Below are 23,399 nucleotides of genomic sequence, written 5' to 3'. Positions count from 1 at the left end.
CGGAAAGATTACATTTAGAAACTTACTTTAGTTCATGAGCGTGTGATAGCTCCGCCTCACATTATCCACGAATCATTAAACATAATCTTCTGACAGTCAAACTCAAGTGTCTTTTTCAGACTAGTTTCCTGTTTAAATATTTTAGCTTCCTCAAAAATAATTTTTGATTTGTTTTCTTCACTCCTATCCTTACAACTACCAGCCACAACTACTACTCCCATATCAACTTTATGGAAAAACTATACATCTGACTCTGGCTATAAGAGCCAGAAATATAGTTATAGGACCTTAGTTTCCATTTTATAGCCGAACAACAGGGTGTTTTTTATTTTTCCTTGGTCTTCACCACTACCATTGCCACTGTTCAAAAATCACCATGACCTGGCAATATTAACAAGCAGTTGAGGGCTTCTGCCTCCTGGTCCCTTTCTCAAAATCCTCAAAATCATGCACTATAAATTTACAAAGAAAAAAGAAATGACTCCTGCCTCTAAGGGATGCATTGAATAATTTTTTTTTTCATAGCATAATCTAGTGGCTAAATGTATAAGTAGTAGAAAGAGACTGCCTAAATTCAAACCCTGTCTCTATCATTTTTTAGCAACGTGACCTTGGACAAGTTGCTTAATCTCTCTAACCCTTAACTTTCTCATCTTTAAATGGGTTTCAAAATACTCTCTACATCACAGGGTTGTGAGGATACATGATGTCATATAGTTAAGTACCTTAGAATGTTGTCTGCCATATAATAGAGGCTCAATAAATATTAGTTAGTAGCTGTTATCATCATCCTGTTTTCATCCACATTATCTTGATCCTTTTCATAGAGAGTATTAAGGCCTACTTTCAAAGGACCATTGAAGGTGACTGTCTCTAGGTATAAAAACCTTCTTTATTCTTGTCTTGGGACTGACTCCCCAAATACTGGCCCAGTCCTTCATTTCCTTGGGTGCCAACTCTCTAGTCATTTTCTCTCTTTTATTAACTCCTCTTCTTTCTCCTGTATGGCAAACTGATGGAGCAGATGTACCCGTCCCCATCCAAAATTTAGTTCAGATGCCAAAACTGATGATGCCATACATATGACAAAAGGGTATGAAGTGATTTATTACTCACATAATGAGGCTTTCTAGAGAGAGATGGGCAGGTTCCCAAGTAGGTCTGAAATGAAAAATAGCTTGAGAGAATAGGAAGGGGCTACTGGCTTGCATTTTTATGGTAGCTAGGGGGTGCAGCTAGGGTGAAGCTGCCTGTTGTAGGACAGGATGCATGGTTTGAACTTTTCACAGGTGCCAGAAAAGGGAGACCTAGTCTTTTTTATTAACTTGCTCAGGTGTAGGGCAGAAGAAGAAGTTGGGCTTAAGAGCTTTTCTCAGTCAAACATCAAAAATAGAATCAGACTCCTCTTTATTGTACTACCCAAAATGAAGGCTCCACAACGTTCCAAGGCAGCACCACCTTTCCTGCTAGGGAAATGGACTCCCCATGACCTGCAGGTTCAACTAAAATACCACCCCTAGTCTAAAACCACAAGGCAGAGCAGCAGTTTTACTTCTTGGTTACTCCACCCTGCCCCCACCCCACCAAAAGGAAAAAAAAAAAAAAAGGTGCTCTCCAGAAAAGTATGAATAAAGAAAGGATGCAGTTAACTACTTTTATTTCAAGTTAATAATGAACAGAAAATCATATACATTAATACTGTCTTTCTTTTGAATTTCTTTCACAGGTTTTCCTTATTTCTTTTAACCTGACAATAATTATATAAAGTTGTAAGTTCAGATAGCTGTTATTGTACTCTACAGCCATCACTGAAACTCTCGGTGGTATACAGTAATAAATTGGGGCTGTGATATATGTGATACAAAACAATGAGAAACTTAAAAACTAACTTATATTTTAACTTTATAATATACTATGTATGTATCTTTTATTACTCCTGGTAATAAAATTGTTTGATATTCCTGAACATATATCAACTGACTTAGAAGCTTAGAACTAGGTAAGGAAGAAAAAGATAATGAACATTGAATTGAGAATAGGATTCTAAGAGTGGAGTCTGCCAGTTTAGTGTGGGTTGGCCAGGTGTATTTCTTAGGCCAAATGCCTAAGTACTTAAGGGATCCATCTAATAGGTTTGCCATCTTGGGTTTCTAAGAAATTACCACTGAGACTAGCAGAAGGGTTTTCCAACTCTGCAATACCTATGATTTTTATTTTATAACTTTTGACCTATAGTCCCTGTATTTTGAATAATGTTGTCTGAAAATAAACAGCATTTATCATGGAAAAAATAATCATAATCTTGCTACTTATTCATAAAAGATGTATTTTCTTGTTTCCTCATTTATTGCCTTATTTTAGTAAAGATTTAACAAGATTGGCACATAGTTATTGTGAAATAAAGCAAGGTAATATACAATAGAATGTATGAGAAAAAAAGAAAAACAAGGATAAGGTATTATATATATCCTGGTACGTGGTCATTAAAGAATGGTGCTCAGAGAAGTCTGGTAGATGTCTGAAAATTTGGCTTTAAATTTCCTTGTAGTCAATGGGAGAGGTAAACCTGAACAAAATGTGCGTGTGGATGTGACCACAAATGGTGCTTTTAATTAGCACACTTAATCAATATTACCAACATGAGTTTATATAATTTCAATAAGAAGCAAAGAAACATCAGTTGGTTACTTTTTGGCAGATTTGTCATACACAAATTATGGTATTCATGAGACTTTAAAATTATAAAACTAGCTTATAGATGTCGTTTTCTTTCCCCTTTGAATCCCCAGCTGTCTCCATCCCAGGTCAAAATCCAATGACCTAGTACCTACTGTGAATCTTTTCATTCAGATAAATGTTTCTTTTCATTTGTTATAGCTAATAAATGGTTTGTTGGCTCTTTTATGCCATTATTAGTCGTGTATTGAAGACTTTCCCTCTTGCAGAAACGCCACAGCACAATATATTGTGGAGAAAGATCTTTAGAGGCCATCCCACAAAATATAACCACTATTCATCCCTGAACTGCGGGTTTGGAAGTTAAAGGGGATCTTTGAGTCAAATAATTAAGCAAACTGCAGTTCAGCTGGTTGAACAAACATTGACGGAGGGCCAGGCCCAACTAAATGGAGACGAGTATGTCAAATTCCATGTCCCCAAGGGCTTGGAGTCTAAAGAAGCAGGTCATTTCACTAAGTGCAGTGTTTCTAAGAGGAAGCTTGCTCTAATGAAAACTTTGGCTTTTTTCCATAGGTTGGTACAATAGGCTTTTCATCAACTTTGTGCTAAGGAGGCATATTTTCTTCTTTGTGCTGCAAACCTATTTCCCAGCCATATTGATGGTGATGCTTTCATGGGTTTCATTTTGGATTGACCGAAGAGCTGTTCCTGCAAGAGTTTCCCTGGGTAAATCTTTCCCCATCTTTATCAAATACTAACATGGGAGAAAGTTCAAGGGAGGTAAATAAAATGGGTCATACATGGAGAGGAAAAGAGTGTGGTGGTTTAGTGGGATAGTCAGAGATGAACATCCAGGTTGCAGTTTTGGTCTTGACATCCTCAAGGGCAAATTGTAATTGAGTTCTTTCCTTGGGAACCCAGATTTTAGGGATGAAGTTTTTGCTGACTGACCTGCAGTTGGGTGACAGGAAAGAAAGAGGTGAAATTATGAAGCATAAACAGCTTCACTTTTAAAGCTTATCTCTTTTCTTTTTTAAGGAAACCTCCCCATGCATTACACAAGTCCATTTAACTTTTCATGACAAACCCTTACATCACAGAAAGGAAAACCTTCAAACTAATTCCCACTATACTGTTAGTGTATTAATAATAAATTACCTTGGTGGGTTAACAAGAATGTGGAGGGGATGCTTGCATTTGAAAATATGAATACTGATTAGAAATTAGGATGTAACTAAAAGGCCCAAATCAGAATCAACCACAGTGGAATTTCAGGTACAGTGGCATATTAGTTGGCAAGAGATTTTAGGTGGAGAGACGTTGCCAGCCTCATTAAGTCACTACACAGGGGTGATTATCTACACCATCTAACATGCTATATGCCTCTGTCACACACCCTGATTTATGGGAACCATTTCAGACCCACTTAGCAATTATTGAGACCTTAGAAAGTGGAAGATACCAAGCTAAGCAGTTAGATGACATGCTACTTAATGAGAACCCAAGAGATAATCCCACTTGCCTTTTTTGCTGGTCAGGGCAGAGCCCCCTCATTTTATCTGATTTTGTTCTTTCATTTGTAGTGCTCTATCTAGAGAGAAGATTGTTACCATTATAATAATTGTTACAATTATTGTAATTATCACACAATTCATTCCAGAAAGGGTGGTTTGTAAGTTAATGTTCACAAATTATATGCATACTTCAAAAGATCATTTGAAAGACATAAATTATTAATATTAACAATTTGCTCACCTCCTTTCCCTATTAAAAGATTCAATCTACAAGTATTTGAGACTGGAATATCTTCAAGGAAAAAATACCATCTGAATAAGTAATTAAATTATTTGAACTGTTTCTTCACATCAGAGCATGTGCCCTAACCTCAGTACTGCAGTGTGGCAGCATAGACCCAAATACAAGACTAAGGGCACGTTTCCAGCCCTCGAGACACAATGAGAAAAGAACTCAGTCTATAAAGGTTTATGAACATGATTTTCAATCAGATTTCTGAACTTGACTGCTCTGCTCTTATACTGTGAAAATGACAGCAATAAGAGCTACTTCCATGGAAGGGTGGAGTGAATTGAGAACACTAAAACACTTTTAAGACACCCTTGAAAGTCTCTGCTTCTTGCAACCACATCTGATCCCTTAGGGTTAGGAAATTGCTATGCAGATGTATGCAAAATGCATGCAAATCTGAAGTGTACCTCTCCCACTTAAAAAAAAATTATTTTAATAAGAGAACAGTACTATTCCTATAAAACTATTACCCTCTCAGGCTTTTGCTTCCTACCACCCCCAGCTGTTTTTTTCAAAGATACTTTGCCCTCCGCTTCCCTAGCTCTTTGCAAATGCTGTGCTGCCCAATTCTCTGGAAGGTCCCTATGAATACCTATTCATCTGTCCCACTTACCTTTTCTCTTCTGCCTCCTTCCTTCACTTTCTCCTTGACATTATTAGGCATCCTCTCCAAATCTATGACCAACTTTAGTGGTCAAGAGTTCCAGCCTCATCTTCCTCATCTGCAAAATGAAATTATTCATACTACCTCCTAAAGGTCACTACGAGAATTAAATGGGAGAATTAATTTAATCATGTCAACTGCCTAGCTTGATACCTGACCCACAGCATTGGATAAAACCAACCACACACACAATGCATTAGTTTTCAATACTCTCCACTAGTCGAGGTTTTTCTCCTCCCGAAGACTTTTCTTTCCTTTTCTCTTTCCTGCTTTTTTTTCTACTCCTTAAGTGTGAGTAACTCCCTCTCAAGGATCTGCTCACTTTTGACTCTTATCAAATGGAACAAACTTTTTTATTCCAGCTTCTATCCCTATGTAAGCATGTTCCATTTGGTTACTTTCATTTGTATGCTGGATTTCACCTTCAGGTACTGCAAGCATTCATCCTATTTAGAACTGAGTCTTTCCTTGGGAACCCAGACTTCAGGGATGAAGGATGTGCCGACAGCCCTGTAGCTGGATGACAGTAAGGAAAGAAGGTGAAAGTGTGAAGCATAAACAGCCTCACTTTTAAATCTTATCTTTTCCCTTTCTAGGTACTCTCTCATGCATTACCCAAGTCCATTTAGCTTTTTGTGACAAACCCTTACATCACGGAAAAAAGAACCTTCAAACTAATTCACATAATACTGTTCATGTCTTAATAATAACTTGCTTTGATGGGTTAGCAGGGAAGCCACTTATTCTCTTTACTTTCCTCATTCTGTTCGGGGCCTCCCAGTTTGTTGAGCCTTTCATATCTGAAACCTCAATTTCCTTCTTAATCTTTGGCAGTGATTCTCAAACTATGGCCTTAGGACCCATTCACAATCTTAAAAATTAACGAGGACCGTGTAGAGCTTTTGTTGCTGTGGGTCATGTCTATCATTATCAGCCATATTAGATGTTAAAGTAGAATTTGAAAACATGTATTAATTCACTTAAAACTAGGAATAATCAACTCATTACAAGTTAACATGGTAACATTGTATGAAGCATAATTATTTTTTCTAAAACAAAAACATTTAGTGAGAAGAGTGGCATTTGTAAATATTTTTGCAAATATTTGATGTCTACCTTTATAGAGGGCACTGGATTCTTATCTCTATTTCTTCATTCAGTCTATCACAATAGGTTTTGGTTGAAATATAGGAAGAAATCTGATCTCATCAGATACATAGTTTGAAAAGGGAGTGGTATTTTAATAGTCTTTCCATATAATTGTGGATAGCCTCCCTTCACATTACACCAAAACTCAGCAAGTGATAGTTCCTTAAAGTTTAATTGCAATGTGCTATCTGAACCATGTCAACAAATATTTTCTACTCTGTTAGATTGCAATCCATTGGTCTGTCTTACACTTTGAATAGATTTTTCACTGATGCGTTGGTCATTGGGAAAATATTGGTTCACCGAGTTATACAGATCTTCTAAATGTTTACATAATTCGTTATACTGCTTTGGATCATAATCTCAAAAGATACAATACCAAATGCCATAATCCTGAATGTTGAAATCCTGAAAGATCAAAATCCCTAAAGTCTAAATCTCTCAAGTCTAAAATCTCAAAAATTACAATCACAGGATAATTACATCATGTTAGGCCAGTTACTATGCACTATCTTCATGCAATTGCCTATAACCTATAACCTATCACTGTAATACACTGTTTCATACATGAAATTTTCTTTTTAGTTTTTGGTCTGTTTTTCTTAAGTTTTTTTTTTTTTTTTTTTACTATTTTAAATTGTCAGAATTATATTATTATAATTTTCTACACTGTGTATTTCATCTTTGCATCATTTCTAGTAGTAGAGATATAAAGAAATTAGACTGTTAGAGAGTTCTAATTTGTATTATGCATTTTTGCAAATTTAGCTCCATGAAAGTGCTTTATCAGATTAACTTCACATGTGAGTATTGTGCATGTATGTAAAAATGTTGAAACTTTCTCAATCAATGAGACATGTCCTTTTTGTACATCTGCATTTGTGAAAGATAAAATTTCATGAGATCTCAGCTCTTTGCATGACTGCAATATGTGGTGGCGACCATCATGGTTTTTGATCGATCCTCAGAAGACTTAGGTTGTTCATCATGGTGTTTCAGATGACCACAGTTACAAAGCTGGGTGCCTACAATGACCTACCATAGTGATATGCGTTTATATGTTTCCCTTTTGACCTACTTCTTTATCAGTATGGTTCATCTGCTCATAACTGTTCTGCCTGTGCAACTGTTGTTAGTATACCTGAGCGTTTATGCTCACAGAAATACATGTGTTATTATTGCCTATTTTACTGTGTAAAGTGGCTTATGAAGTGTTATGTCTTTTTTTATGTTTCTTAAATAACCTTTTTAAAATATAAATAAATAGCTTTTAAATTTTTCAAAATTATTTTTAGAACAATATTTTCAGGATTTTGATCTTTCAAGATTGTGATTTTTAGTATTTTAGACTTTAGAGATTTTGATCTTTTGGGGTTTCAACTTTTGGGATTATGGAATCTGGAATTGTGTCCTTTGGCATTATGATTGGCTCCTCCTCCCCACCTGTCTTTCTCTGTCAAAATCCTGCCATCTCGACATGGCCGAAAGCCTTTAGTGATGACTCCAAGCACACATGATCTCTGTCATCTTTGAACACATGGCACTTTCTGTATCTCCTAAGTAGCTTACTTCCTCTATTTCGTGTTTTGCTGTGGGACAGGAGTGGCTTATCTTTTGGCCTCTATTAGAATGTGAGCTCCTTAAGGACTAGGATCACTATTACCATTTTGTTGTTGTTGTTGTTCCTTCAGTGAGTAGCACAGTGTCCTCCTGCACATAGTTCATGTTCAGTACGTCGTTGTTAAGTTGCCAGTGTTTAGACCACCATATTTTTAGTTGCTAACTGGAAACGATAAAAGATGATTCATTTGCTGGTGAAGGCCCTGCCACATTTGCCATGTTTCAGGTAAAGAACAACAGAGGGTACGTAGTATAGAAGTATCCACTGTGATTAGGCAATTCTCATAAGAGATAATAGCTAACATAACTTGGAATGTGTGATAGGTCAAAAATACAATTATGTCTCTCCATTCAATTTTGTGTGGAGAGAGTGTGAGACAATTATAAGGTTGTTCAAGGATGTTTAAATATTTTACTTTCTCCTCTCATTTCCACTTTCCTCTTTCTTTCTTTGCCTCCATCATTCTTGCTTGATCCCTCTACATGAGGTATGCCATTCTCTATAGAATGCATTAAGTAACGGGCTCCTTTACTGGAAAACAGATATGGCAGAGGAAGATAACCAAAGTTTTCAGGCCTGTAGTCACTCTCAGAGAAAAAACGTCTCCTAACAGAGGATATGCCATATGCTTGGAAAAGTGAATACTTAGGCAACTGGATAAGAGCAGTGCATTTAACCATCACAGAGATTATGAGAATTTCTAATGACAGTTATCTGTACTCTTGCACCACCTTCATGAGAAAATGGCTGTCAGTTTCTGGTCATAGAGAAATGTTGGAATGTCAAGCCCCCTTCCTTTCCTACATATCGTGTAATATTTTCTTTCTGCCTAGGCCTATATGAAAAATATTTTTACTCACTTGAAGGTGAATATAAACACCTCCCTCCCTTCAAAACAACTACCTGCAACACAGTTAGTGAGGGGGTGAACAAACTCAGTGGTTTCATAAGTGATGCCTGTCTGCCCTACTGCTATCATACCCGTCAACAAAACTCTCCACCATGCATGGCTGAAAATAGCCAATGAAACTGACAGATTCATGATTCTCCCCAGACTAAAGGGTTCTTAAGACCCCATGCATGTCTTTAAAAGTTAATAGGGTGAGGCTGCAAGAGCCCAGGGGAACTGAGTCAAAGGGTCAGACTAAATATTTTCTCATAACACTTTCCTAACTACGCGTAGCAACATCAGTAGCGGAGAAGATGATTTTCTAATCCAAACACATGACCTTCCTTTGACTAAACGGTCACTTCGTATAATTCAAAACTCCTTTATTGGGATGTTAACTTTAACGAGTTTGGAAGGGATACTATTTGTCAAGATTAATATATTTTTGAGGGGTGGCTCAAGACATAATAAGTGTATTTAATGTGGCTATAATACTCCTGACTTCAAGTTCTATTGCTTTAGGAATTTACATCTCAGTTTGCTCATCATTCACTCCCCCTACCCAACAATCCCTCCTCTCCACTCTAATTCTTTTTTTTATTGGTCATCTTAAAGAAGGAAAATCTAGAATGCTGGTTTTAAAATAAATAAGGCCATTGTAAATTAGTTGGATTAAGCACCCTTTAGAGAAAATGATTAATAGTTTATTGCTTTCTGGCAAATATAGATAGTGCAATTCCTTTTTATTTGCCCAGTAGTTATCAATTTCAAGTACATGACAAGACCAATCAGGCATGTACACTTGTGTGTTTGCTCAAAATCCTTATTTTGTCCACTAAGCTCCATATTATTGCACATTGAAAAAATAATAAATTCTATCATTTATATCTTAAAAAAACAATGAAAGAAGACATTGAAAATTTTTTAGCTAGGCACAGTGGCTGACGCCTGTAATCCCAGCACTTTGGGAGGCCAAGGCAGGCAGATCACCTGAGGTTTGAGTTTGAGACCAGCGTAATCAACATGGAGAAACCCCCTCTCTACTAAAAATACAAAATAAGCCAGGGTGGTGGTGCATGCCTGTAATCCCAGCTACTCAGGAGGCTGAGACAGGAGAATCACTTGAACCCAGGAGACGGAGATTGCAATGAGCCGAGATCGTGCCACTGCACGCCAGCCTGGGAGACAAGAGCAAAACTCCATCTCAAAAAAACAAAACAAACAAACAAACAAAAAGTTTGAACTAATGAGGTTAGCACCGAAGTGGGAATATTAGTTCATGATTCCTTCACTTCCTACCAGTGAAATGTTGAAGAGAGTAAGACATTGGCATACTGAAAATGTCAGTATGGCACAGTAAAGGCACAGCGCCTTCTTTGTGCCTCTTGGCATAATTCTGCACTCTGAAAAGAATTTGCATTCTGCTCTGACAAAATATGGGGTAATCCCTTAGGCACTCTCAGTTCCTATTTCTTTTCTGCTGTGTGGCTAATTATTTACCTAGATGTGTGGTAGGTAAATATTTGATAAAAGTAAGCAGGTTTTATTTAATAATCTTGGCTTCAGCTATACCTGTAATGTTAATAAAAATTCCATGCTTAATAAAATTCCATGCTTCATGTTCATGCTTTGCTTCGTGTTTATGTAGCAAGTATGTTTCAGAGCCAGGGAATACAGACAGAACCCTCTGATATGCAGATTGTTGATAATACCATTGTTGGGGGAAACCTGGGACTTGATGAGACAGTGGCCTGTGTTCAATGTTAAGAGCTGGAATCGCATTTAGGTTTCTTATTCTGGAGTTCAAATTAGTGTGAAGGTGAGATTCCAAGTCCTCCCATGGTACTGTCAAATTGCCAAGTTGTGTTGATCTTGATCATACAAACTAAAAACCGTATTTGAAATAGAATGGCTCCATAGAATTGTCATTGTGTTTGATATGGGACTGTCTCAGATGAGAGTCTAACAGAATTATTACAGAAAAGATAGAAAGGTGTTGGTGAAAGCAGTCCACATGCTGTGGCTGTACATTTAGGAGTAAATCACAGTGGTCTTCCTGCTGTTTGGGACTCTGTCTGTTGACATTACAATGTCCTCACAACTTATAAAAATCATTAAGGATTCCATTTGCACCTCCCTGGTGGGAAATTAAGAAATAAAACCATGCCAGCCAGAGTACATTTCAAATATTTACAATAGTATGCTTTCTCTCCAGGCGGTACTCTCGCAATATCCCTCTGAGAAATTAGTGTAGACATTGAATGGCCCTCCCCATGGCCAGCATTTTATTAAGGAAATCTCAGAGTCACTTCTTTCTCCATTTTCCCCAGAACTTTGATCTTCTTACCTCTGATGATCATGCCAGGGAACAAAGAAGTAAAAGGAATAGGGGAAAAAAGGAAAAGGAAGAGGGAAAGTAGCAGAAAGGGAGAGGGGAATAGAAGGAAAGGGAAGCATGAAATATTAAAGGTAGACATAAAGACAAGTTATGAACAGTAAAAATTGTGAAAGAATGGGAAAGGTTAGAGGAACTGATTTTAGAATTTTTTTTAATTGAATACATGTTTACCTTTCTGGCCTGCTTCGAAGAGGCCCCTCTGAGGGTGGAAAACAGAAATGTCAGACTCTGGTTTCTGTGAAGGCTTAAATGGAGTAAAGCAAACCTTCTGGACAATAGGGTGAGGGCAAGAAAAAGAGACGGAAAGAAAAATCCAAGAAGAGTGTTTGTTTAGGCTCAAGATATGTACTTGGTCAACATGCACACACCTTCCCTCCTCTTGGATCACCAGGTTGATATTGTTCTAGAAATGCATCCCCTGGTGTGATTCAGCACCAGATCCTGGAAATGAATGTCTATATCACTGAGCTTGCCACTATTCTCCAATGGCAGGAATCACCACAGTGCTGACCATGTCCACGATCATCACGGCCGTGAGCGCCTCCACGCCCCAGGTGTCCTACCTCAAGGCTGTGGATGTGTACCTGTGGGTCAGCTCCTTCCTCGTGTTCCTGTCAGTCATTGAGTATGCAGCTGTGAACTACCTCACCACGGTGGAAGAGCGGAAACAATTCAAGAAGACAGGGAAGGTACAGCCTTGCTTTGACTATCAGATCCCTTGGGGAATGTGGAAAAGACTACCCTTATCTGTCATCCTCTCTTGACAGTGTTGTAAGCCTTTGTGTTAAGTCCATGTGCTTGTCAAGAGGCAAGTTGACAGTATGGTGACAATTTAACATTGAACCTTACTCTCTGCTCTGTGCTGGCTGTTTTCTCATCCTCACTCACCTTCACCAGGAGTTTTTGTGTGTGCAGAATTTCTTTCAATATGCTCCTTTCCCCCAACTGTACCCTTTGAATAAAAGTGGTTGACATACAAACCACATTCTTTCAAGTGGATGATCATGATAATAATAATAGCTAACACATAATAGGGGTTTATTATATATTGGCATCATACGAACCATCTAACATATTGTGTCAGTTAACTCTCATGGTAAGGTCAGTATTTTATCACCCTCGTTTCACAGAATGCAGCTGGGTGGTAACTTGGCCAAGGTCACACAGCTGAAGAGGAATCAGGCTTTGCTTCTGGGTCTCCTTGACTTCAAAGGCCGTGTGTGCACTCTCAACCAATAAATGATACGTTTCTCTCCACCGAGAGCCAGCATTTACTTTTCTCTTCTTGTCACTCAGGAGAGTGGTAGAGCATAAAGGGAGGTTCTTCCCCCGACAGTATCCTAGAAATGAGGTGCCTTCTGGGCTCTAAATGTTATCCATGTTTTTTGTGACATTGCTTAATAAATGCAGATAGATTGCTCTCTACCTGCTTCATTTCACAGAGGATTTGGGCACCAGTTCCCTGCTTTTACAAGAACTTACGTAAGATATTGTACTTCAGAAACTTAACTGATAAGAGTCATTCGTTTCTAGTCTACACTTAAGAGAATAAACACACATACACACACATATATATGTGCATATAGTATATATGTATACATACACATCCTATATAGAGAATAGCTATCCACGTATACCCATAACTTCAATGAAATCTATTCACATTGGTTTAAGGTTATTTTTACATGAGCATTTATACACACCCAAACATTATTTAATATTTTTTCTACTTCTGAGAGCATCTCATACTTTCAGAGTGTTTTTATATCCTCTTCTCACACCGAACCTTCATGTCAACCCCTGGTATAGATCTCACAGAGATTATCATCTCTATTTATAAATGAAAAAGCAGAATTCTAGTGAAATGAAGTCATTTGCCAACAGATTCTCAGCCAACAGAACTGCAGTTGCAATTCAGATATGGAATGCTCACTTCATCCTTTGATTTTACATCCTTTGAGTCAAAGCTCTAAAAATAGCTGATTTTGTTTTCTTGCAGATGCTTTCATTTCTTTGCTAGCAGCATGTGACTATGTTTGCCTGTCACATACATACCCGCAGTAAGTGCTATGCAGGTGTAAGGAAACCAGGAGCTGTTAGAGCAGTATGTGGCAGTGGTGCGTGGGCACCCCCTGGGTCCTAGTTAAACTCTAATTCAGGAGGTCTGGGGTGGGACCTGAGACTCTGAATTGCTAATAAGCTCTAGGTGATGCTGATGCTGTTGGTCTATTACCCATACTGGATAGCAATGATTTGGATAGTCTGTGAAGTGAAAAGTGACAGGAAAAATGTGTAAGGAGGGAAAGAATTTTTTTCCTGTTTTGTTTTGTTTTTATACGGGGAGTAGCTAACACAAGAAATAGGCACTGAAGTACTTTTGGCTCACCTCCATCTAGTCCTTTAACTCAAAAATATCTACAACTCCCTGCCCCGACCTGCCGCACAACATATGTTCACACTGCCTGATTGTTTTATACTTGTTGATATTATACACCATCTTTTTGTGTATCACTATGCAGAACTTCTTTCCAGGTAATAAGCATCCTCCATTTTTAAAATTATTTTTCAATTTTTAATTGTAAAATTACTATAACTTAGATTTTATAATCTGAATTGATTTTTTAAGTGTGCAGTTCAGTAGTGTTAAGTATATTCACATTGTGGTGCAGCCAATCTCCAGAGCTCTTTCATCTCACACAACTGAAACTCTATACCCATCAAAGAGCAACTTCCCATATTCCCCAACCCCCAGGACTTGGAAACCACCATTCTAAGCATCCTCAATTATCTCAAATAAATGCAATTATCTCAAAGGAATGTCCTATTTGCCATTCATATCTTTGTGGGACAAAACGAAGAAATGATTGAAGTCAGAAGAAGAGATGGCAGGCCAGGTGCAGTGGCTCACGCCAGCACTTTGGGAGGCTGAGGCAGGTGGATTTCTTAAGGTCAGGAATTCCAGACCATCCTGGCCAACATGAAACCCCATGTCTACTAAAAATACAAAAATTAGCCGGGCGTGTGGTGGGCACCTGTAATCCCAGCTACTCATGAGGCTCAGGCAGGAGAATTGTTTGAACCTGGGAGGCAAGGTTGCAGTGAGCTGTGATTGCACCACTACACTCCAGCCTGGGTGACAGAGGAAGACACTGTCTCAAAAAAAAAAAAAAAAAAAGAAGAGGAAGTCTTGATGGCAAACCAAATCCACCACATCCCAGCTTTGTGTTCCAGGTTAAGTCTCCTAAACCCCTTCTGTGCTTACACAATGGTGTCATTTCTTCCCCATTTACTTCACAGGGCTGTTGTGATGATCAAGTGATATAGTAAAGGGCCTAAAATCTTTGCCAATAAAGTGCTATACAAATGGAAGTTCTTATTGTGAGTAGTGCCCAGAACACCTGCCCTGACGGAATAACAGTATTACTAGGAAGAGTGGGAACAAATCCAGTGAGATGAGATCCCTTGGAAGAAATAGGATGCAATGAGAGGGGCTGGGTAGAAGAAATGTCTGTGGGTTTGGGGGCTAACAAATGACACCTCTCTATACATATGGAGTTGGAAACCAGTATTGGGGAGCCAGTTGTGGGAGCCAGATATATGGATATAACAATGTCAAGCAGTTTGGAGAAGTTGCTTAGATCTGTGAACAGGAGGGCTCACTAATATTTCATCACTAGCTTAGATGTACTCACTGTCTTGGTCACTGGCAAAACAATGTTCAGGCTTATCCCTGGAAGGACAGTATCTTTTCACTTCATTTCAGAGAAGAAACCTGGACACCAATGCAGACACCAAATGGAGGACTCTAAAGGGACTGAGCAAAACATGCCAGTTTCTTTTCCCAGACCAGTACAGTAGAGTGACCGAGGGACCATGAGAAAGGGCTGGAGTGTTAGGCCTCACAATGGAGTTCCTCTGTATGAAAACAAATCAGGCAAAACTTGTTTTCATCACTCCCCTACCACCGTTACCACTACCATCCACCACCCACCACCATCATCCACCACCCAGCACCATCCACCCTCTACCACCATCCACCAACACCACCACCCACCACCCACCACCACCGCTCACCACCCATCACTTACCACCCACTACCACTGTCTACCCCAACCATCATCCAACACCACTGCACACCACCCGCTCACCCGCTGACCACAACTTACTACCAACCACCACTTATCACCTGCTACCACACCATCCCCCATATCCACCACCACCATCCCCACCCCCAACACCATCATCAACCACTGTTCACCACCATCCACCACCACCATCCACCAGTACCACCACCATCTACTAACATCACCAACCACCACCCCTCATATCAACCACCACTACATCCTACTATCACCCACCACCATTATCCAACACCATCATCTACCACCATCACCCAACATCCACCGATACCATCACCAACACCATCCACCACCATCACCACCCCTCACCACCCACCACCACTACCATATACCCTCACCACCATCCACCACCTACCAACACCACCAACCACGACCACTACCATCTACCACCCCCACCACCACCTACCACCACCACCCCCATTCACCACCACTCACCACCCACCACCACCATTCACCACTACCACTGTCCACCACTACCACCATTCACCACCTACCACCCACCACTCACTATCATCCATCACCATCCACCATTACCACTTACCACCACCCACCATGACCACCATCCACCACTACCAAACACCACCATCATGAACACCATCTACCATTACCACCAGACACCAATACCTACCACCACACAACACCACCTACCATCTATCACCCACCACCACCATTCACCACCACAACCATCCACCACCACCATTCACCACCACCACCACCCACCACGCACCACCAGCACTCACCACCTCCATCATCTGCCACCTCCATCATCTGCCACCACCATCCATCTCACATTATTACCATCCACCACCACACACCACTACCACCCACTACCATCATGTTCATATACACATTCCTACCGCCTCCCTCCCCGAGATACTCAGAACTGGAAGAACAGCCGGTCTGGAAAACGTATCCCTGGTGCTGACCATTGCTCAGAAAGAGGAAAGATAACTATTTGCTTTCTTGGCCGGGTGTGGTAGCTCATGCCTGTAATCCCAGCACTTTCGGAGGCCAAGGCAGAAGGATTGCCTAAGCTCAGGAGTTGAAGACTAGCTTCAGCAACATAACAGGACCTCATCTCTACTAAAAATAAAATAAAATACTATCTCTGGGGATGTATCTATTTTGTGTACGTCTGCAAGGGGTGCCCGACAGTGATGATGCCTTTGCAGACATATTACTCTTCGGGTCCTAAGGTTTGGCTTTCATGTTTTCCATTGCCCCAGCATGGCAGGGTACTCCAAGCCACTTCAAGCCCCATCTGGGCTGGAACTGGTGTCCGGGGAGCCTTGGATGAATCGTATGCCCCGGTGTTGGTGTTGCCTCACTCCTCTGAGCTCTTCTTTCTGATCAAGCCCTGCTTAAATAAAAGAGAATGAGTGAAAAAAAAAATTAGCCTAGTGTAGTGATGTGTGTCTATAGTCCCATCTCCTCAGGAAACTGAGGCGGAAATGATCACTTGAACCAAGGAGATCAAGTCTGCAGTGAGCTATAATCACACCACTGCACTCGAGCCTAGATGATAGAGCGAGACCCTGTCTCGATAAATAAAAAATAATAATAAATTTTAATTTAAAAGTTAAAAAAAGGGACAACATAACTCAAGTATGGGTCCTTAATTAGTTCACTGACTGCACAAAAGAGTCTTCATGTCTTTTGAAAAATATTAGGTTTTGAAATCACTATAAATCAAATACATGTTTTGGCAGAATTTATTCTGCAGCCTCCGATTTGAATTCTTAATAATTTCATCCAGTAGTAGCCTCTCTCTATTTGTTCATTTTTGAACTTCCCTATGAATCAAGAAGTGATTTTGTTTTCTCCAAGAGCAATTAGTAACAGCTGCTTTGTAGACACGGCTCTAAACTAGTGAGAACTATCTTCCTCAGAGTGAAAACTTAAAGAAAATTTTAGTTTTGGTTCAATCAGATACTGGAGCCAGAAAGCATTGATAATTTGCTCCTTCAGAAAAATAAACCAATTCTATGTTGTTTAATTGGGCTATGTTAGGATCATTTATAGGTGCTCTTAAGCAAAAATGGGAAGGCCTGGCTAATTTGCATTTGAATGGAGCAGCTAAAACCTTTCCTTATCCCATCCCCAAGCATAAATGCATCACCGATGACATGGTTTTAGTTTTGGACCAAAAAATGTATATACACTGACTGAGGATAGTGTTATATTTTCTACAAAGAGGAAAAATAAGTTGAAAAACAAATCCAATTGGCTGATATTGCTGTTCTGATAAATCATATTTAACTTTATTAACACTATTTACTATAATTCCTATTTGTAAAACCATATTCAAGACCTACTTAAAAAATTATTTTTTTGACAGATTTCTAGGATGTACAATATTGATGCAGTTCAAGCCATGGCCTTCGATGGTTGTTACCATGACAGCGAGATTGACATGGACCAGACTTCCCCCTCTCTAAACTCAGAAGACTTCATGAGAAGAAAATCGATACGCAGCCCCAGCACCGATTCATCTCGGATAAAGAGAAGAAAATCCCTAGGAGGACATGTTGGTAGAATCATTCTGGAAAACAACCATGTCATTGACACCTATTCTAGGATTTTATTCCCCGTTGTGTATATTTTATTTAATTTGTTTTACTGGGGTGTATATGTATGAAGGGGAATTTCACATGTATACAACTTTAAAGCCAGACGATGTTTCAAAACAAAACTCTTGAATATGAGGTGGATAGTCCTAGATGGAACTGGGAGCCAGTCACCTCTCCTGCCCTAATGAAAATTTGAAAGCTGACTTATTTATATCTAAGAGTTTAGGCCCTAGAAAAGTTTGACTCCATAAATAAGAGTCACAGGCATGTGTATTACGGGAAAAACAGTTTTCCGTTGGGAAGGGCTTTATAACTACTTCATGTGAACCCTCCTTCTTTCTTCATGAAATGTTCTTTATTTAATTAGGGAAGAAAGCTGGACTATAAACAATAATTCAAGGATATTTTGTTTCTTACTGCCAGCCAAGTGCCTGGTTATCTACCAGAGCTCAACCATCCTTAGGCAAGAACATCCACGTTGAGGTGGCATCACCTGCACTCACACAGTCAAGAATCCTATGAAGGATCTCCAATCTCCTTCTCCAGTCAAGTCTTTATTCTTATTTAAATATTGTTTCAGGCCAGGTGCAGTGGCTCATGCCTGTTATCCCAACACTTTGGGAGGCTGAGGTGGACAGATCATTTGAGGTCAGGAGTTCAAGACCAGCATGGCCAACATGTTGAAACCCTGTCTCTACTAAAAATACAAAAATTAGTGAGCATGCTGACATGCACCTGTAGTCTGTGCTACTCGGGAGGTTGAGGCAGGAGAATCACTTGAACGTGGGAGGCAGAGGTTGTAGTGAGCTGAGATTGCGCCACTGCACTCTAGCCTGGGTGACAGAGCGAGACACCATCTCAAAAAATAAAGTAAATAAATATATATAAATAAATAAATATTGTTTCACATATTTATGAGCATAAGTGGAGAGGGGAAGCTAAATTTCCACTCATTCTTCTCATTCTAATGTTAAATTAATACATCAGTCATCAATAATAACATCTTGCATTTTGTAGACGATGTATTGTTTTCACAGCTTTTTAGAGGTTTTTAATTAATCACTTTGTTCAACAAATGTTTATTGACCACCTGCATGTGCCAGGCACTTTACTAAGTGTTACATACTGAAAAAATGAATATGAAATAGCATTCCTGCCTTCTCTAAGTGCATAGCCAACAGGAACAGTGAACTGGAGCTATAACACATGTAACGAATGTTAAAATAGAGGTATGTACACTGTCTTGTGTGAGTTCTGAAAGGGGGATACCAAAGAAAGGAAAAGAACATCTCCAAAGGGATGTGGGCTCTCAATTGATAAACAACTGGAGATGCTTCCAGGTATTGTATTGAGTGAAAAAACTGAACAAAATGTATTTATCCCATGGTAATCCTTAATATCTTTGGTTGAACCAAGTAAACCAGGTCAAGTGGATATTAAATAAATGTTTGTTAAGTAGAAAAACCTCCTATGATCAGTGTTCATTTTGCAGATCGGCAGTGTGCATGCTTTTGTTCTGAGTATTTTCTGAACAAGATTCAATTCAAAGAAAAGCCCTTGGCAGGAAATACTCCCATACCTATTTTGATTGCTGGAATTGAATTAAGAGAAATAAATTAAATGATGTATTTCCTTTTATTTCACCATAAAGTAAATCAAAATGATTTGAATTATTTTTCACCAGGTGAAGAGACAAAAAGTTTCTGCTTTTTAAACCAATAACATTGGTTTTGGTTCTCTGTTGTGAATCACAAAGCATTCTAGAAAAGTATCTTCCACCTAGGTACAAAATATTAAAAGGAAAATTATTTTTCTATTATGACTTCCCTCACAAGCATGCTAACTCTGGGATATTTCATTCTATTTTCTTAATACAACTTTTCCAGTTCTTTTGAAACTTCCCAAGGATTATATTTTTATAGGATACTCTGCGAAATTGAGCTAATATAATGTATTAAAACCCTTCTCCATTTCATTGTAGATAGACCATAAACTTTTTAAAAACTATTTATTTAATGGGTTTTAAGTTTGATTTACTAGTAGTATTTTGGTAGGATTATATTTTCAAAATACAGCACAGATTAATATCCTAGATGGCCAGGAATTTGTAGCTATTATTTAGCCAAGCACTACAATTGCATTACATTTCTGATTTTGACAAAACCAGATGTTTTAAAAGGGACAAATATACAAATGAACAGAATAAATCTCCACTGTTCTCTTCATCCAATACTCAGGTTCTTTGGGCTCTTCTGGTTTTTTTTCATATACTTTGAAGTGTAACATTCAATATGTCAAATGCTTCCCCTGGGCATATTCATTTCTTTGTTTTGAATCAAATGCATCACTGAATGCATTTGGCAATCTAGTCTAGGAGAATGGGTCTCTATCACACCCACACACTTGGCATTCCTCTGGAGGAGCATTAATGCACAGTTGTTAGCCAATCAAATATAACTTTTGTTAATGGCTAGCAATACAGGCATTGTATTCTTCAGTAATGTATGTCTAACACTGAGAAAGAAAATATGTTTACTGCTCAAGGGAATTATTAGAGCATTTGGAATGAGCTCCTAGGAGTTTTGCCAGTTTTCTTCTCTTGAGATTGGTGGCTTGTGAAGACTGTGAAGAGAGGGCTGTTCCCATTAGCTTCATTTCTTCTTGGTAGTAACAAGATTTCTGTTCGGTTCTTACTCCAAGAAGAATTGAAACCACAGTTTACCTGAAAAATATGAGAGTGAAGACAGCATATAAGAGTTACCTCATTTTGATTTTCACTTCATTTACTCATCACAATCCGGAACAGACTGTGCATGATTGTTCACTGAGGGATAAGCCTGGATAAAATGCAAGGATTTCAGAAAATAAGCTGCTTTCTATGATTAAGAAGAAGCCAGCTAGCTCTGTAAACTGCCTAAATATAGAAACGGGCTATTTTATAGGAACTACTTTGGAAAACCCATGAAATTGTATATTTTAACTTGGTTTTATTGTTTCTGTTCTGGTTAGAAAATAAAGCTTCATTATTAAAAAAAATTTTAAATACCAACTGGCAAAAAAAAAAAATTCATCTACCCAGAATTAAACAGTTAACATTTTAATGTACATTCTTAGAGGTTTTCTGTACATCGTTTACATTTTTTCAAATGGAACCCTTTTGTCAACACTTGTGTTTATTAATTTAAGCACTTGTATCAAGCACTGTCTGCTGGTGATACAGTAACGAAAGATGGGCATGGCTCCTCCCCTTATTGAACTTACATTGTGTTGGGGAAAGTGTCTATTTGTAGCCAGATTTTCTTCTCTACATTCTAAACAAATTCTCATGTCTTTTTTCCTGAAAACTGATTTTTATATGCTGCAGAGCTGTCCACTGAATGGGTGCACCATAGTTTACTTAACCCATCTCATCCTGTATGACATTATTGTCATTTCCTATTGTATGCTATTACAAATGGGTTGCAACTAACAATCTAAAGAACATTTAGAAGTAAAATTATTTTCGATAAAATGAAATGTCTAGCCATATTCAAATTTCTGCACTTATTTCCTTTAGAAGAATCCCTGTCTGGAACTAGAACCTGCCATGTCAGACTCACTCATGGGTCTGCCTAGAAGCTCTGAGGTGTATATTACTGTAATTGAAGAACCTTTTAAATTTTTAGTTCATTTTCCCCATGAAGCAGAGCCTTCTTATATATGTCTGCTGGCATTCCCTTTTCATAATGGAAGTTTCTGCATTGTCTAAAATACTTACATTAAAGCAGTCCTATGTATTGAAAACCTGCTTCTTTCCATGACTGCTATCACCACTGCAAACCTTTGCCATCTTTCTAAGTAAGAGAGTAACTGAGATTGCAAATATTTGCATATGAGTTGCTACAAAATCATAACTAACTTGTGACTGCATTGTCTTAATCCTTGCAGGTGGGTTAATCTTCATGGAGTAAGATCTATTGTTCCTTATTGTGCCACTTATAAGCCTGTTCAAATCACACACACACACACACACACACACCCTTGTACATACAATTTTTTTAACATGGAGATAAATTAGAGAAAGAATTACATCTATTTATATTTATTTCAATAACTATTATTATGATCAATGTTTCAATGAGAATAAACAACACCCTCAAAGAAGCAAGAGAAAGAAGTGACATGAAAACTGCTATTTCAACATCAATTCTCTACTGGTGCTGCTGTTATTTCTTGGCAAGGCCTTAGGCAAAGCAGGCAATGTTATATTCCAACTACCTCATTTATGGAATGGAGCCACCTAGTCTTTCTCTGTAAACACTGCTTTAAAACACTCTATCACACTAAAGTGCCTTGCTTTTCCAACTGCAAATTTTTTCTTTCCTGGATTTAACAAATAACTTAAACATAATTTTTTTCTCTTAAAGAAACCATGAAAAACAAAATGCACCGGACATTTAAGAAGATGATTTTTTTTCAGTTTACTGCAATATAAAGGGCGTTTATTAATGAGAAACATCTCAAAGAAAAGGAAGGAGGTGAAGAGCTTCAAAGAGCCAGGTATGCAAGTGAGTCACATTCACTGCGGAAGGGTAGAGATTGGTCTGATCTTGGAATATGTGAGAACAGAGTGGTCATTTCTCAGAATACAAAATGTGGTGGGGATTTCCAGACCTTTGATACTTTCCAGGAACACACAGGCTCAGATGAAGTTCAGCATTGTCAGGACAACATTGTCAGTTATTCCTCCCTTTCAATCCCCTGCTGAATCATAATGCTATTTCTGGTCAATGATGGGGCCAAGTGTAGAAAAGAGATTTCACAAAGTCACTGAGAAAAAATTACAATAGTTTTCTTTTTAATATACTGATATTTAGTTTGTTGTAGGAAAGACTGAACTACATTTTATTTATTAATATTATACATAATATTAAGTTAGGTTATTTGAAGGATTTGCTATTATTCTTAATTCTAGGATCAGTACAGTTCATTATAGAAACTTATTTTCTGCAAGAGTGTTTCAAAGTTTTTCTACAAAATTGTGGTGCTAGTTGACCCCTCCTTACCTTAGACAATCAAAAATAGGTGAAATTATAATGTCATTAGCAACTCTTTTGAAACACATTTTGTATTGTGAAATAAGACTTTCTGAAGTTTGAGGTACAAGCCAGTGTCCTTTAAAAGTGACATATATGTTCCAATAATTCCAAAACTAGCTAACGTGACAAGGGACCCTAAGTCAGGGAGGAAGTACTTACACTTACATAATTTCTTTTAATTCATCAGAGAACATCAAGGCAGGTGTTTCAAGTATTTTGCACTTCAAAGAAGTGTTATAAACAGAAACCCACACATCAAATAAATTTTTGGAGCAATGATCACTGCCCAAAATAACTTAAAATATTTTTTTAATTAGGTTGTATCTTGGGTAAGGTCATATCTAAATTAAATCATGAATCAATGGGAAAGTAGCCTTGGGACCAGCTAAATTGCTTTTAAATAAAT

The 23,399-nt window shown here is 38.3% G+C and overlaps 1 protein-coding gene across 1 annotated transcript in view; it reads left to right on the top strand.

Moving 5' to 3' along the window:
- Positions 1 to 17,983, top strand: part of GABRR3 (gamma-aminobutyric acid (GABA) A receptor, rho 3) — a 49,484-nt gene extending 31,501 nt beyond the window's left edge. Inside the window, exons 7-9 of the mRNA XM_011927619.1 lie at positions 3,253 to 3,405; positions 11,699 to 11,895; positions 17,684 to 17,983. Coding sequence (XP_011783009.1) covers positions 3,253 to 3,405; positions 11,699 to 11,895; positions 17,684 to 17,983 — 650 coding nt within the window. The remainder of the gene's footprint in view (positions 1 to 3,252; positions 3,406 to 11,698; positions 11,896 to 17,683) is intronic.
- The last annotated feature ends 5,416 nt before the right edge of the window (positions 17,984 to 23,399 follow it).

Source organism: Colobus angolensis, unplaced genomic scaffold (assembly GCF_000951035.1).
Source record: "Colobus angolensis palliatus isolate OR3802 unplaced genomic scaffold, Cang.pa_1.0 Scaffold73, whole genome shotgun sequence".
Classification (NCBI taxonomy): domain Eukaryota; kingdom Metazoa; phylum Chordata; class Mammalia; order Primates; family Cercopithecidae; genus Colobus; species Colobus angolensis.
The sequence above is the reverse complement of the archived record's forward strand: the minus strand, read 5'-3'. Positions and strand labels throughout refer to the sequence as shown.